We start from the raw sequence: 14,417 nt of genomic DNA, 5'->3' as shown, positions 1-14,417 counted from the left end.
AATATACACACGCCAGAGCACTGACACTACACAACACACACTGGGGTACTGACAATACATATCACAATACACACCAGAGCACTGACATTACACACACACCAGAATACTGACACTACACACCACAATATACACACACTCCAGAGCACTGACACTACAATATGTACACACATATCAGAGCCGTGAGCCTGCCCTACACACACACTACACACACCATGTGGTACCACACTACTCTTCAGCATTACTCCTCCCACTATTGACCGTCCTGACTAGTCCCGCCCCGGTATGCTCCTATTGGTCGCTAGACATCACATTGTGACCCGTGATTGGCTGCTCTAAACTGTCCGTCTTCCGCTCCCATCGTAGGCCCTACTGCCTAGCTAAGTTGTAGTGGGCCCGAGTAAAGCAGAGCCGGGGATTTGGCTTCGGGACGTGCCGGGTATTGGCGGTAAGAGGTCAGCCTGGAAGCGGGTCTATCCTCTCGGAGTACAGGGAGTAGAGTGCCGGAGAAGGAGAGAGAGGCCGGGGACAGGAGGATGAGCGCTGGTATCGCGTTGTTGGTACGATAGCGGTTCCCACACGCCCCCCCAGGCCTGCTTCATCCGCCGTCATGCTGATAGAGAATGTGGAGGCCTTCAGGACGTGGCTGGCCAAGTTACTGGAGCCCATGTGAGTAGTGTGAGGGCAACAAGTCCGGGGAGGAGGAGGGCTGTACACAGGTGACAGGTGAGCCTGCTTCCCTCCATTGCTGGAAGGGCCCCTCTTCTCTATACACAGATGTCTGCTCTTCTCAGCTCTTCCAATCACTACTCTTGTCATTTAGACATTAAAGGCAAAGTTTGGGTTTGTTAAATATAATTAACTTTTATACTCTCCTCCATGCTGTCGCCGTTCTCCTCTGCTGCTAAGAACGCATGGCCACTGATTAGTGTCCCACCGATAGTGGTATTGGTGCCGATACCAAGCATTTGTACGAGTGCTTAAACCCGTACAAATGCTCTGATACTAAAGCCAATACCTTCAAGTCGGCAGACTGTAACTGCTGCCTTTTAAAGCCAGATCACATACATGAGAACTGGATGCGTTTTGAACAACATGTGAACCGGTAGCATTTTCAATGGAGCCGGTGTTTCATTGTTTGGCGACCCGTCAGATTTTGTAATGGAAGTGATGTTCTGTCACCGCCATTTTGCTACACCCCACACACCTCCACAGTAAGGATACACTGAGAAGGCGGCAAGAGGGCATCTTGTTACACCCTCCGGAGTCATGCATTTCACACTTATTTTTAAAAGTAAATGGAGCTTGTCAGGTGAATTGCAGTATTTAGAAATCCACAGGGCTGTTTACATGTTGAATTGTAAAAGCAGAGCTGTTCTGTCAGATTAGCAAACTGGTGAGATCAGCAGGCTCGCCGCTGCTTTTAAAATTCAACAGTAAACCGTCTGCCGGATTTCTAACTACTGTATTTCAATATATAAGCTCCGTTTACTGTTAAAAATAACTGAAATGCAAAACACCGGTGGGTCTAACAAGATGTCCACTTGCCGCCTTTTCATTATCCTTATTATGGACGTGTGTGGGGTGTACCAAGATGGTGGCAACAAAACGTCCCTTTCCTTACAAGTGAGTCGCCTAATCTGGTGAAACACCAGTTCACATATATGCAGGCCAGCCACAGCACCAACAGGGTCTGGTACAATTGTGAGCACGGGTCAGGTACGATTTCCATTGTCATACGCTTAGGCTACTGTCACACTGAGGCGCTTTGCAGGCGCTATAGTGCTAAAAAATAGCACCCGCAAAGCTCCCTGAAAGAGCCGCTCAATTCACTCCAATGTGAAAGCCCTGAGGGCTTTCATACTGGAGTGGTGCGCTTGCTGGACGGTCAAAAAAGTCCTGCAGGACGCATCTTTGCATAGCTACAGGAGTGGTGTATACACGTTTCCTAAAGCGCCCTTTCCTATTGAAAACAACGGGGAAGCATGCTTTTGTGGGTGGTTTTAACCCTTTTCCAGCCGCTAGCGGGGGTCAAAACCGCCCCTATATCGTCCAAATAGTAGCGCTAAAACTACGGTAAAGCAGCACTAAATATAGCACCCGCTTTACCGCCGGCGCCCGCCCCAGTGTGAAAGTAGCCTTAGACAATTCTCACCCGTACCACTGGACAAAAGCTAAACACAATATTCCTCACACAACGTGTTCCTGAAAATGGCTGTTCTGTAATGCTGGGTGTGTAATGACCACAGGCTGAAAACTGTGAAGAAATGTCATCAGCACACCAAACGTTGCTGTATGTGTACTATATGAAGTATACCAAGTGACCATGAAAATAAAGCTTTGCACCCTTTGAGTTTTCCTTGTTGTGCTGATGACATTTCTTCACTCTGAGCAACTGAACAAAGACGCATCGGAGGAGGCTGAAATCCCGCTGTCAAAACCGGACTGCAGATATGTGAATGCGGTCTTCTGGAGAGAAACGGTCGCATGACTCTATAAATATTTATCGGTAGTTGGTATAGGTGAGTACCAGAGAAAACGTATCAGTACATGGTGTTAGTGCATCCCTTCCAATAATGCCTCAGGTCTTGGACAGCTCTGAGCAGAGAGCGGTGACTGTTGTTCACGGCTCTCTGATCTTCCCACCCAGCTTTGACTATGGAGAGGATGGGAACAGCTGGCTCAGGCTTGGAATGGCACACAAAGAGCTGGAACCAGCTGGCAATTTGGCATCTGGGTGGATCGTAACATTGGATCCAGAGCCTAGAGCAAGTCTGTGACGTCATCTGACAGCAGACTGTAGCAGCAGCCCATTGTGGGCTGATTCTGGGTCGCTGGAGAGCACAGTAAGTGCTTTGACCATGCTTTTTTTAGGGCCGGTACACACCAGGAATGTGCTGTACGTTCTTGTATGTTTCACGTGCAGTTCTGTGTGATGTTATTTCAGCCTGGAATGGGCTGCAATTGCACCACACTAAAAGTAGTGCATGTATTATTTTTGGGAACCCCTTGCAGCTGCATTGCATGGTAGCATTCTGGTGTGAGCTGGCCCCTAATGTGTATTAACACTTTTGCAGCCCTATGGGGATTACACCTACTTTCACACTGAGGCAGTTTTCAGGTGTTTTTATGCTAGAAATGGCATCTGAAAACTGCCTCCTGTTCATTGCAGTGTGTCTTTCCACACTGGGGCAGTGTACTCGTGGGACGTTACAAAAAGTCCTGCAAGCAGCATCTTTGGGGTGGGTTGGGAGTGCTGTAAATGGCAGGGGGGGGGGGTTAAAGCTCCCCGCTTGCTACCGAAGAGCACCCCAAAAATGAGTGGCACTTTAGCTCTAATGACCGGGCACTGCAGTGTGAAAGTAGCCTTAGATTTGCCAAGTTTTGACCATACTTCTGAGTTACAGGGGTGTGTGTATTTTGCTCTCGTGACCCAGAGTTGGCTGAGAGCAGGCTATAGCTTGCTGACATCAGAGCTCCTTGAGGCTCTGGCAGGGTCCTGACTATATTGTCAGGATCCACCCAGCTCCAGTAAGCTCAGAGCAGACTGAGAACTCGGCAATCAGCAGCCAGCATGCTCTGATTGTTGTCTTTTGGTCACAGCTGATCACAGATGTAAAGAGCTAATTACAACTGCTTTTTACCACGTGATCCGGTGTGTCCAATCACAGCTGACCGCAATGTAAATATTAGTTTTACATTTACAATATTAAGTAATCGGCACTGCTTTCACACAGTGTGAGGAGAGAGCCAGTAACTGGCTAGTGTGATAGGGGAAATCTGCACTGATGATCAGCGCGTTGATCATCAATGTCCTGATCAACAGTGAAATCATCAGTGTTTCCTATTGGTGACCATAAGTGCAGGTTAGTGAAGGAGAAAAATTGCCTATTTGCAAAATTTTATTACAGAAACATTTTTTTTTTTTTCATATGTTCAGCAATAAATATAACATCCCAGTGGTGATTAAATATCACAAAAGAATACATTGTTTCAAAAAAAAAAATCATAACAATTTCATATGGGTACAGTGCTGCATGACCGTGCAATTGTCATTCAAAGTGTGACCATGCTAAATGCTGAAAATTGGTCTGGACAGGAAGAGTATGAAGGTGCCCAGTAGGCAAGTGGTTAAGCTTAGTTTGAGTTGTGCTGGAATTAAAGAGAATTTTTTTTACAAATTGCTGCTTTAATTTTTTTTTTTTTTTTTTTAAAGCATTCCCCTTTTATGAAATGGTAAATATCTCCCAATTGCCGTAGTATAATAAAACAGCGGGGAGGTGGATGTGTATTTCCTGAATGCCATTAAAGTGTTGCTCCAGGAAACGTCGGACTGTCAGTGTGCTCTTCAGTGATTTGATTTTTAAGCTTTCGTGACAGCTCTGTTCAGACACAGTGATGGAAATTTAGAAAAACTGGAGCAGGCGAAATCTGGAATAGCTTTGCGTGGCAACCATCATTTTCAAAGCTTAAGAGGGCTTTCACACTGCGCCACCCATATCGCCGGCGGTTAAACGCTGCTATTTTTAGCGGTGTTTTATGTCGTTTTTGCGACACATTTCAGCGCTTTTACACCCCCCCGCTAGTGCCCGATAAAGGGTTAAAACCACCCGCAATAGCGGCACTTTGCCGGCGTTAATGCAGCGGTGGAGGAGCTGTAAACGCACCGCTTCTTCACCGCTCCAAAGAAGCTGCTGGCAGGACTTTCCCTGACATCCTGCCAGCGCACCACTCCGGAGACAATGGTGCAGCAGTTTTTGAGGGTGGATTGCAGGTGCTATTTCTAACGCTATAGTGCCTGGAAAACGCCCTTCGGTGTGAAAGGGGTCTAACTGAACAGTCCGAAGACAGAATCTTATTGGCTGCACACCTGCCCCAGATTGTCCAGTGTTAATAAATACCTCCTGCATGCAGAGCTCATCTGAATGGCTCTCTACTTTGTGATCACTTTGATTTCCAATCAGAGATGACACATAAAAGCATATTGCCTGCCTCTTCCTCCTCCCAGTCTTCTTCCTTTTACTCTGTTTCTCCTGCTGATCCTGTAAGAGTACATGCTCCCGCTGACCTCCAAAGAAAGAGGAGGTTCACTGAAAGCGCATTGCTGTAAGGTGATACATGGGGCATATGGATCATAAAAGGGGCATACTGATCAGCGACAGTTATAGGGGCACTGAAATCGGTTAACTGTTCTGTGCATTACGTAATCCTGACCCTTGCACTGTATATATACATTGTCTTAAGCTCTGTCCACGTTTTTGCACTGCAGGAACGTGTGAAACTCTGTTGGTGTGCTGCAACATACTTGCTTGTCCCATGGTCCCGTGATGCAGCTGCCCGAAGCCTGTCTCCTCTCCGTGGCTCCGTCATAGCAACTGTAGGAACCCGCCACTTCATGGCCCGGGCATGCACGAGTCGCGCTGCGCTCTGCTATTGGCCAGGCAATCTTCTGGGACCTGTGATGTCTCCCAGAAAATGGGAGGGAGGGGCTGCTGCCTAGGCAGCAAAGAAACGAAAGCAACAAGTGAGACAGGAAGTCGTTGCGCCCCCAAAAAAAAAAAAAATTGCGGCTGAAAAGGGTCAGGGGTTCTTTGTGACCATAGCAGGTCACGTTTTTGGTTCCATAGACTTCAAAACGGAAAACAATGCTTGTGATTTTGATGCGTTTCCACTGCATTTTTGCTGGTTTCTCCCACATGTTGAGACATATTAAAAAAAAAAAAAAGCACTGGGAAAACGCATCGACTGCAACCACCTGCATAGGTGTGAACCTCGCCTAATGGTGTCTCATTTACTACAGTGGCCAGCACAGATAACCATTGACACTTATTTACTCAAATTAGCCTTTGTTCGGACAGTCCCTTCAAAGCTGCAACATCTGCCATGTGGAGAAAAGACAGATTTCTAATAAGTGCCTACTGCACGCTTCATAAATGTCAGGGATAATGTTAAGAGGGTTACATTTTCTTCAAGCCAAAAATGAGTATTTAAAGTGTTGCTAAACCCACAACAGTAAAATCAGTCTGTATATGCAGTAAAACATGCTTGCTATACTCACTGTGGAACCTATGGGGTTAATTCTCCACATTGTGTAATAAGGCTGTTTGTGGCTTCTCTGATCCTCCCCTTCAACTGTCCCCAATCCATCTTCTGATAGAGCAGAGGCTTGAGGGCGCTCTGCACATGCTCAGTTTGGTGTGTGTGTGTGGGGGGGGGGGGGGGGGGTTTCCTTTTTTGGAAGGGTGCATGGGATCAGCATTGTCCAGGCAGGAAGTCAGGGTTCCTGTAGCCTAATTGGACAGTCGGAGAAGAATGAACGCTCATAGAAGACACAAGACTGCTAAATACTACTGATGAGAAAAGGTATTTAGCAGTTTATATTTACTAAAATAATAGTATTTCCATGTACTGTGCGAGACCAGATATAGTGAATGCAGGGTCCTGGGTTTAGTAATATTTAAGTATGTGTTTAAAAAAATAATTTGGTCCAGTGGTAGCTGGGTTAGGTTCCCATCAAATTCTTGCCAACTTAAGCCTAGATTCAACCCGGCTGCAGGATTAAAATTGTGTGAGTTTGAGCTGAACTCGCATGATTTCATACCTGCATGTCAGTCCGACTTCGGGGGCGATTTCAGAGACATCTGTGCGGGTTCATGCACAGATATCTATTGAAATGTCCCCACAATTTTGCTAAAAGTAGTACAGAAACTACTTTTTGGGATTCGGTGTGGCGCCGTACCCAATCTGACAGTGCCATTGCCGGAAATAGCCACCAATTCGGCATGCGTTTTTTTTCACATGCCAAATTGTATCAATGTTAACCTAGGCTAAAGTTTATTTGCAGTCAAATTTGAGACGCCATCTCTCCCCACCCCCCTTTTTTTTTATTTTTTATTTTTTGTTCCCATTCACATAGTATAACCAGAGATCTTTAACCCTTTTTAGGACAAGTGGTGTGCACATTTAGTTTACAACTGATAATGAGAACCTGCCAGCACTGTACACATGGGGTTAACTCGGCTAAACACCACTCCTCAGCCACCTCCCTAACTACTTGATTACTAACCTGTATTGGGCTGCGTTCATACAGGTGTTTAGCCACATGGTAAAAAGCCTGTTAAAATGCAACCTTACCCTTCATTAGAAAGCAATTTTTACAGTGTTATGATGGTTTGGCATCAATTGATTCCTGCTTTCAGGTTGCGTTCACACCTCGTTTTCAGCTTGTAAAGGGCCAGAAAAAATGCCCAACAAGCAAAATCCTATTCATTTCAATGGTACCTGTTCACATCTGAGCGTTTTGTCACCTGAAGCTCAAAAAAGTACATGAGCTTCTTTTTGGGTAGATTACAGGTGTTTTCTGCTTTTTACATTGGTGACCTTTGTTGAACTCTACAAAATGTGGTAAAAACACGTGACTTTCTGCCTGAAAATTAAACTCTCAGGTGTGAATGCATCCTGTTTATTCCAAAATGAAACATTTTATCTAGCACCCCTTTCCTTAAAGCAGGAGTCCGCCGGGACTCCGCGTTTTTATTTATTTATTTATTTATTTATTTTTTTAAAGTCAGCAGCTACAAATATTGCAGCTGTTGACTTTTAAAATAGTGACACTTACCTGTCCAGCGCGCCCGCGATGTCGGCACCCGAAGCCGATCTCTAGATCCCCACTCGAGTGCTGCCGCCGCCATCTTGGGTATGGGAATCAGGAAATGGAGCCTTTCGGCTTAATTTCCCGGTTCCCTACTGCGCATGCGCGAGCCGCGCTGCGCAATGAGGACGGTCCCCGCTGCCTCTGGGATCTGTGTGTTTCCCAGCAGGCAGCGGGGCACTTGCGGAAGGGGGCGGGCACTTGCGGAAAGGGGCGTAATGTACGCCCCTTTCCGCAGAGAGCTAGCCCAGAAGTGGGTGCAGTTACCTGGATTATCCAGGTAACTGCACCCCCCTCCCCCCTGAAAGGTGCCAATTGTGGCGCCGGAGGGGGGAGGAATCCGATGAGCGGAAGGTCCATTTTAGGGTGGACCTCCGCTTTAATACACTTATGGTGGTATTTCCTTTTGAATTTGTCACAGCTATTTGTTGCACATGTTAAAATCAACACAGCAATTGCTACAAGGCTTTCTTTCATGCATTTAACTTGGGACAGGGCCATCCTTTTGAAGAGCGGGGGCCACTTTCAGACCGGACCATTTTGCTGGCTTAAGACCAGACCACTTTTTGCAATTCGGCACTGTGACGCTTTAACCGACAATTGCGCGGTCGTATGACGTGGCTCCCAAACAAAATTGACGTGTTTTTTTTTTTTTTTTCTTCCAACAAATAGGACTTTCTTTCGGTGGTATTTGATCACCCCTGCGTTTTTGTGTTTTTTTTTTTTTTTTTTTGTTTTTTTTTTTTTTTGCGCTATAAACAAAAATAGAGCGACAATTTTGAAAATAACCCATTATTTTACCGTTTAGGCCGATACGTATTCTTCTACATATTTTTGGCAATAAGCGATTTTGTTTGCACAAAATTTATAGCGTAAAATAGGGGACAGTTTTTATGGCATTTTTAAACAAATTTTTTTTTTTACTAGTAATGGCGATCAGCTTTTTTTATTTATTTTTTTGTGACTGTGACATTATGGCGGACATATCGGACGTTTTTGACACATTTTTGGGACCATTGTCATTTATACAGCAATCAGTGCTATACAAATGCAGTGATTCCTGTGTAAATGACCCTGGCAGTGAAGGGGTTAACCAGGGGGTGGCAGTGTAGTGGTGTGTTACTAACTGTGGGGGGCTGGGCTTTGTTTTAGTGAACACTGATCTCTGCTCCAATCACATGGAGCAGAGATCAGCGTCACTTGTTGCTAAGCAGAACGGGAAGATGCTGTTTACAACGGCATCTCCCCATTCAGCCGCCCCGTGAGATGATTTTTTTTCCCCGTGGTAATCGAGTCCCGACCGACACGCGAGCGTGGTGACTCGCTCGCGATGGCAGGGCGGCATATAAAAAATGGACGTACCTGTACGTCAATATGCCTGCCCGTACCATTCTGCCGACGTACATCGTGTGTGCAGGTCGGGAACTGGTTAAGCGACTTCGTAACCAGTCACAGGCCACAATAAGCAGAGCAGGTGGATGACAAGTCCAAGTGCACTGCGCATATGCAGAGCGGACACGGACCCAGCCCGCTCTGCTCTATGGGTGAACGGAGGGTGTGATTGGGTCAGACTGATCATGTCAAAAGCAGCCTAAGGCTGCCATCACACTGACACACTGTGGTTTACCCACACCGAGCGCGCAGTACAGTGTACCTGCACCTTAGCTGCACTTTGTCATAGACTTCTATTATATCCTGCAGGGGAGCTGCAGTTCCTGAAGTGCATCAAACCCACAGGTAATGGCAGAAGATGGCTCAGTGCAGGTAACCTGCAGGTGGTCTGCGCTGCACCTGTGGATCAGTTTGAAAGCAGCCCAGTAACCACTGCAGAAGAGAGATGCCCATATATACACTGATTTTAGTAATAAACCTACCATTTTCCATTCAGGTATCGCTGGCTGTTGCTGCCCCAGGCAGAAAGCATTTGGAACCAAACCCCCCCCCCCCCGTGTCAGGAGTTGACACTATACAGGAAGCATTGGCTTATGGTGGCTCTGCTCCGCAGCCACTTGCTTAACCACTTGAGATCCGCGCTATAGCCAAATGACGGCTACAGCGCGGATCTCCTTTTCCGGGACTACGTCTATTGACGTCGTCCCGTGCACGAGCGGCCGGCGTGCCCCCTGAGGGGCGCGTGCGGCGTGCTCTGTGATCGGCGAGTCCGTGAGACTCGCCTGATCACCGATCCGTGCAAGGGGTCGATCCCGACCCCTTATCACGTGATCAGCTGTCAGCCAATGACAGCTGATCATGTGATATAATGGAGCCGGTAATCGGCTATTATTCCAGCGCGAGGAGAAAAAAAAGCCGATCACCGGCGGCCTTGATCGGGACATCAGTCCCGATCACGGCCAGCCCTGCCAGTGCCCACCTGCCAGTGCCCACCTGCCCCCTGCCAATGCCCACCTGCCCCCCGTCAGTGCCACCCAGCAGTGCCCACAATCTGCCTCAAAGGTGCTGCACCCCGGTGCCCCTTATCGGTGCCGCCTTATCTGTGCCCCCTATCGGTGCCCATCAGTGCCACCTATCGGTGGTACCTATCGGTGCCGCCTTATCTGTGCCCCCTATCGGTGCCCATCAGTGCCGCCTTATCTGTGCCTATCAGTGCCGCCTAATCAGCGCACTTCAATGAAGGAGAAAAATGACCCGTTTGCAAAATTTTATAACAAACTTAAACTTTTTTTTTTTTAATTTTTTTTTTTTTTTTTTGCATCTTTTTTTGTTTGTTTAGTAAAAAATAAAACTCCGAGCTGTAATTAAATACCACCAAAAGAAAGCTCTATTTGTGGGAAAAAAATGATAAAAATTTCATTTGGGTACAGTGTTGTATGCCCGCGCAATTGTCATTCAAAGTGCATCAGCGCTGAAAGCTGAAAATTGGTCTGGGACTGAGGGGGGTTTAAGTGCCCAGTAAGCAAGTGGTTAATCTACCTCCGGCTTCATTCACAACACTGATTGCTCTTGGACGGTGGGTCGGCAACCCACAATCTGGGCTTGCCAACCCGCCATCCCAGAGCACGAGGTTGCGGGCCAATGGTTGAGCATAGGGCTGCAACTAATGATTATTTTAATAATCGATTTGTTTGCCGATTGTTTTGATTTTTCGGATATTAACCTTATAAAAAGCGTAGTGTATATGTAAAGTATAAAAATAAAGGTATTTTATTCTTAAATATCTATATGCAGTGGTAAATATAAATAACCAACTTTATGCTGGCCATACAAAAACAATGGGGGGGGGGGATTTACTAACTAAACTGACGAGTGCAAAATCTGGTACAGCTCTCAATTGAAATCAGTCAGCTTCCAGGTTTTATTGGTAAAGCTTAATTTTTCAAGCTGATTGGATACCATGCGCAGCTGCACCAGATTCTGAGTGCTCCAGTTTCAGCGAGACCACTTTCACACCGAGGCGTTTCTAAACTGCCAGTAAAAACACTGAGCATTTTTGAAGAGCTTTTCATCCATTTCTAGCAATTTGCATTTTTAATCTGCCCAAAAATAAATAAAATTTATGTACAACGCAATTAACAGCAAAATTGCATTGAGGAAGAAATTTTCTATTCTGCTCCTTTTGAATTTTCCCATCACTGGTCGAAAAGAACATTGATCTGACCATACTAACGATTAAATTGAACGTTCTTAACCACTTTCTGACTGGCGCATGCCGATGTACATCGGCAGAATGGCACGGACAGGCAAATGGGCGTACAGGTACGTCCCTTTAAAATTTGCCGTCATGCCATTGCGTGCGCGCCGGTCAGAACCTCCGTGAGGCCGATAGCGGGTCCCACAGACTCAATTGCTGTGGGGATACCCGCGATAGCCTCACAGGGAGGAAGAACGGGGAGATGCTAAAGTAAACAAGCATCTCCTCATTCTGCCTAGTGTCAGTGATCTCTGCTCCGTGTGATGAGAGCAGAGATCAGTGATGTGCCAGACAGCCACAGCCCCCCCACAGTTAAACACACGCCCGTAGGACACACTTAATCCCTTCACGGACAGTGTCGTTTACACAGGAATCAGTGCATTTGTATAGCACCGATTGCTGTATAAAGGTCAATGGTCCTAAAAATGTCCGGTGTCCACCATAATGTCACAGTCAAGATAAGAAATAAAATAAATAAATCACTGATTGCCACCATTACTAGTAAAAAAAAATTAATAAAAATGCCATAAAACTATCCCCTATTTTGTAAATGCTATAACTTTTGCGCAAACCAATCATCGCTTATTTTTTACCAAAAATATGTAGAAGAATACGTATTGGCCTAAACTGAAGTAAAAAAAATACTTTTTTTTTATATATTTACGGGGAGAATACTATATATATATATATATATTATAATTTTTTTTTTTTTGTAGCGCCTGTCATGGGTTTAAAAAAAAAACTAAAATTAGCTCTTTTATGTTAAGTTGTGTGGTCGTGTGACACTGTACCCAAACAAAACTTGCGTCCCTTTTTCCCACAAATAGACTTTTTTTTTTTTTTTGTGGTATTTGATCACCTCCTGGGTTCAAATTTTTTAGTTTTATTTTTCGCACTATAAACTAAACAAAAGAAGTGACAATTTTGAAACCTATTATTTTTTGCTATAATATACCCAAAAATGTTTTTAAACACTTTCTTCATCAGTTTAGGCCAATATATTCTTCTACGTATTTCTGGTTTAAAAAAAAAAAATGCATTAAGTGTATATCGCTTGGTTTGTGCAAAAGTTATAGCTTATTCAAACTATGGGGAAACTTTATGCCATTTTTAATACACAGACACACCCATGCTGGCTCTCATGCATGTGATCGCGTGTGGCCGGCGGTGATCGCCTCCACCTTTTCTGGGTTCTGTTTCAGATTTTCTTTTTTTTTTTTTTTTTTTTTTTTCTCCTGAGCAGTCTTTAATTTTAATTTTTAATTTTTTTTTTTTAATGACAAACATGCACAGAGCAGCCATGATTCCCCTCTACTGGGGTCCCCCACCGATGCCTCTGACTCCTCCTGCCTTCAGAGTGCCCCAATAGCAGGGTAAAAATGTAACTTCTTTTGAACCACTCACTTCCTGCCCAGGACTACATGTCCCATGAGGCATTGCTCCTTACACATTCACAAGTTCTCAGACACTTGTTGACATGTATGGAGGATGTACTGAGCTGTATGTGTGCTGCACTGTAGTTCCTGTTATGTAAACAAATAATGCATTCTGTATGTATTCGGCCAGCCGATTAATCGATTATGAAAATAGTAATAGTTGACAACTATTTTCATAATTGATTAGTTTCAGTCCTAGTTGGGCACCCCTGACTCAGGGCCATATATACAAAGTCCTATCACCAGAAAAGTATTGCAGCCGGTTTACTGAATAGCCCTTGTATATATTTTCTGAAAGCAGAGAACCTATAGAATAAAATGGTGGCAGTTCCAAACTTTGTTGCATGATATTTTGTGAAACTGTTTATCAAGCTTATTTTTTTTATAAAAATACTAGGGATGCACTGAAATGATTGTCTGAAAATAGGGTTACAGGGGGTCCCCTACTTACAAACTGAGGGAGATAACGGGAAGTGAGAGGAAATCTACCTCTAGTAAGGTGAAATTCTCTCCTGTAAGAGTTAATATGGGAGAAAAGGGGCCTCCACTGATGCTTTATCACCAATCCTTGTTTTCCCTAACGCCCAAAATTTTCAAAATCCAATTGTGATTAGGACAGAAAGTGAGGCGAAATCTTCTCAACAGGGGCACAGACAGCAAAACAAATGTTACAGGGGTGATAACCCTTCCCTATGCTATCCAAAAAGCTTAAAGATTTTTTTTGTCTGGAGCTACACTTAAAAAAAAAAAATGTACCTGTTCTGACTTAGAAACAGATTCTACTTAACAAACCTACAGTACCTATCTTGTTTGTAACCCAGGGACTGCCTGTATTGGTATTTTGCAGATAGAAGAAAAAGGCGCACAACTTTACCACAGATTTTGCTGTAATTTCTGCCATGCCATTACTGAATTTTTGCAATGATTTTACCGTTAGTGTGTCTTCATGGGTCATGTGACTCATGAGATATATGCTCTGTCTCTGCTACTAGCCAGGCCTCAAGGGTTACTCGCCACCAGTTGCCCCGCCCTCATAAATTATCTCATCAAATTACACTTTAATGTTTCATGCAATTAATTTATCCATGCCCATCAATGCGGCATGCTTGTGCCCCACCGTGTGTGTGTGTGTGTGTGTGTGTGTGTGTGTTAGATAGATAATATTCCAAATATGTCAGGCCTCAAAACTGTGTACTCCTGCAAAACCATAACAAGATGTGATACTCAAAATTTTACGTAGGCGACTATTTCTAACAATCTACTGCTCATCAAATTGGGGTTAACCATTAGGCCAGGTTCACACTGGTGCGACATGGGATCCGACTTGTGAGAGCACGAGTTGCATTAAGTGTCACATTAGAGGTTGTAAACCTTCCTGGTGTGTCTGTAATATATACCTTTTTGTAATCCTAGAATAAGGCTTGCCTATAGGTACTGTAAATATCTCCTAAACATACACTGTTCAGGAGATATTTACTGTATACTGTGCCAATTATGTCATGAGCACGTGTCCTCTAAAGGAACCACCACTTGTGTCGTGACTGATGGAGCGGGAGTGACGTCACGTGACTCCAGTCACAGAGCCAGAGTCCATGGCCCTGGAACAAAGGCGTGTGAAACTGAAGATGGATGCAGCCTCCAGTGGGAATGACGAGGGCTTTGTTTGCAGATAAGTGTCACATAA

At 44.9% G+C, this 14,417-nt stretch overlaps 1 protein-coding gene across 1 annotated transcript in view; it reads left to right on the top strand.

Moving 5' to 3' along the window:
• The first annotated feature begins 333 nt into the window (after window positions 1-333).
• RBM27 (RNA binding motif protein 27) overlaps window positions 334-14,417 on the top strand; it is a 179,563-nt gene continuing 165,479 nt past the window's right edge. Inside the window, exon 1 of the mRNA XM_077473000.1 lies at window positions 334-666. Within this exon, the coding sequence (XP_077329126.1) occupies window positions 608-666 (59 nt within the window). The 5' untranslated portion in view covers window positions 334-607. The remainder of the gene's footprint in view (window positions 667-14,417) is intronic.

Source organism: Lithobates pipiens, unplaced genomic scaffold (assembly GCF_037356315.1).
Source record: "Lithobates pipiens isolate NorthernLeopardFrog02 unplaced genomic scaffold, aLitPip1_a1.2 Scaffold_8, whole genome shotgun sequence".
NCBI classification, from domain to species: domain Eukaryota; kingdom Metazoa; phylum Chordata; class Amphibia; order Anura; family Ranidae; genus Lithobates; species Lithobates pipiens.
This window is presented reverse-complemented; position numbering and strand designations above follow the sequence as displayed.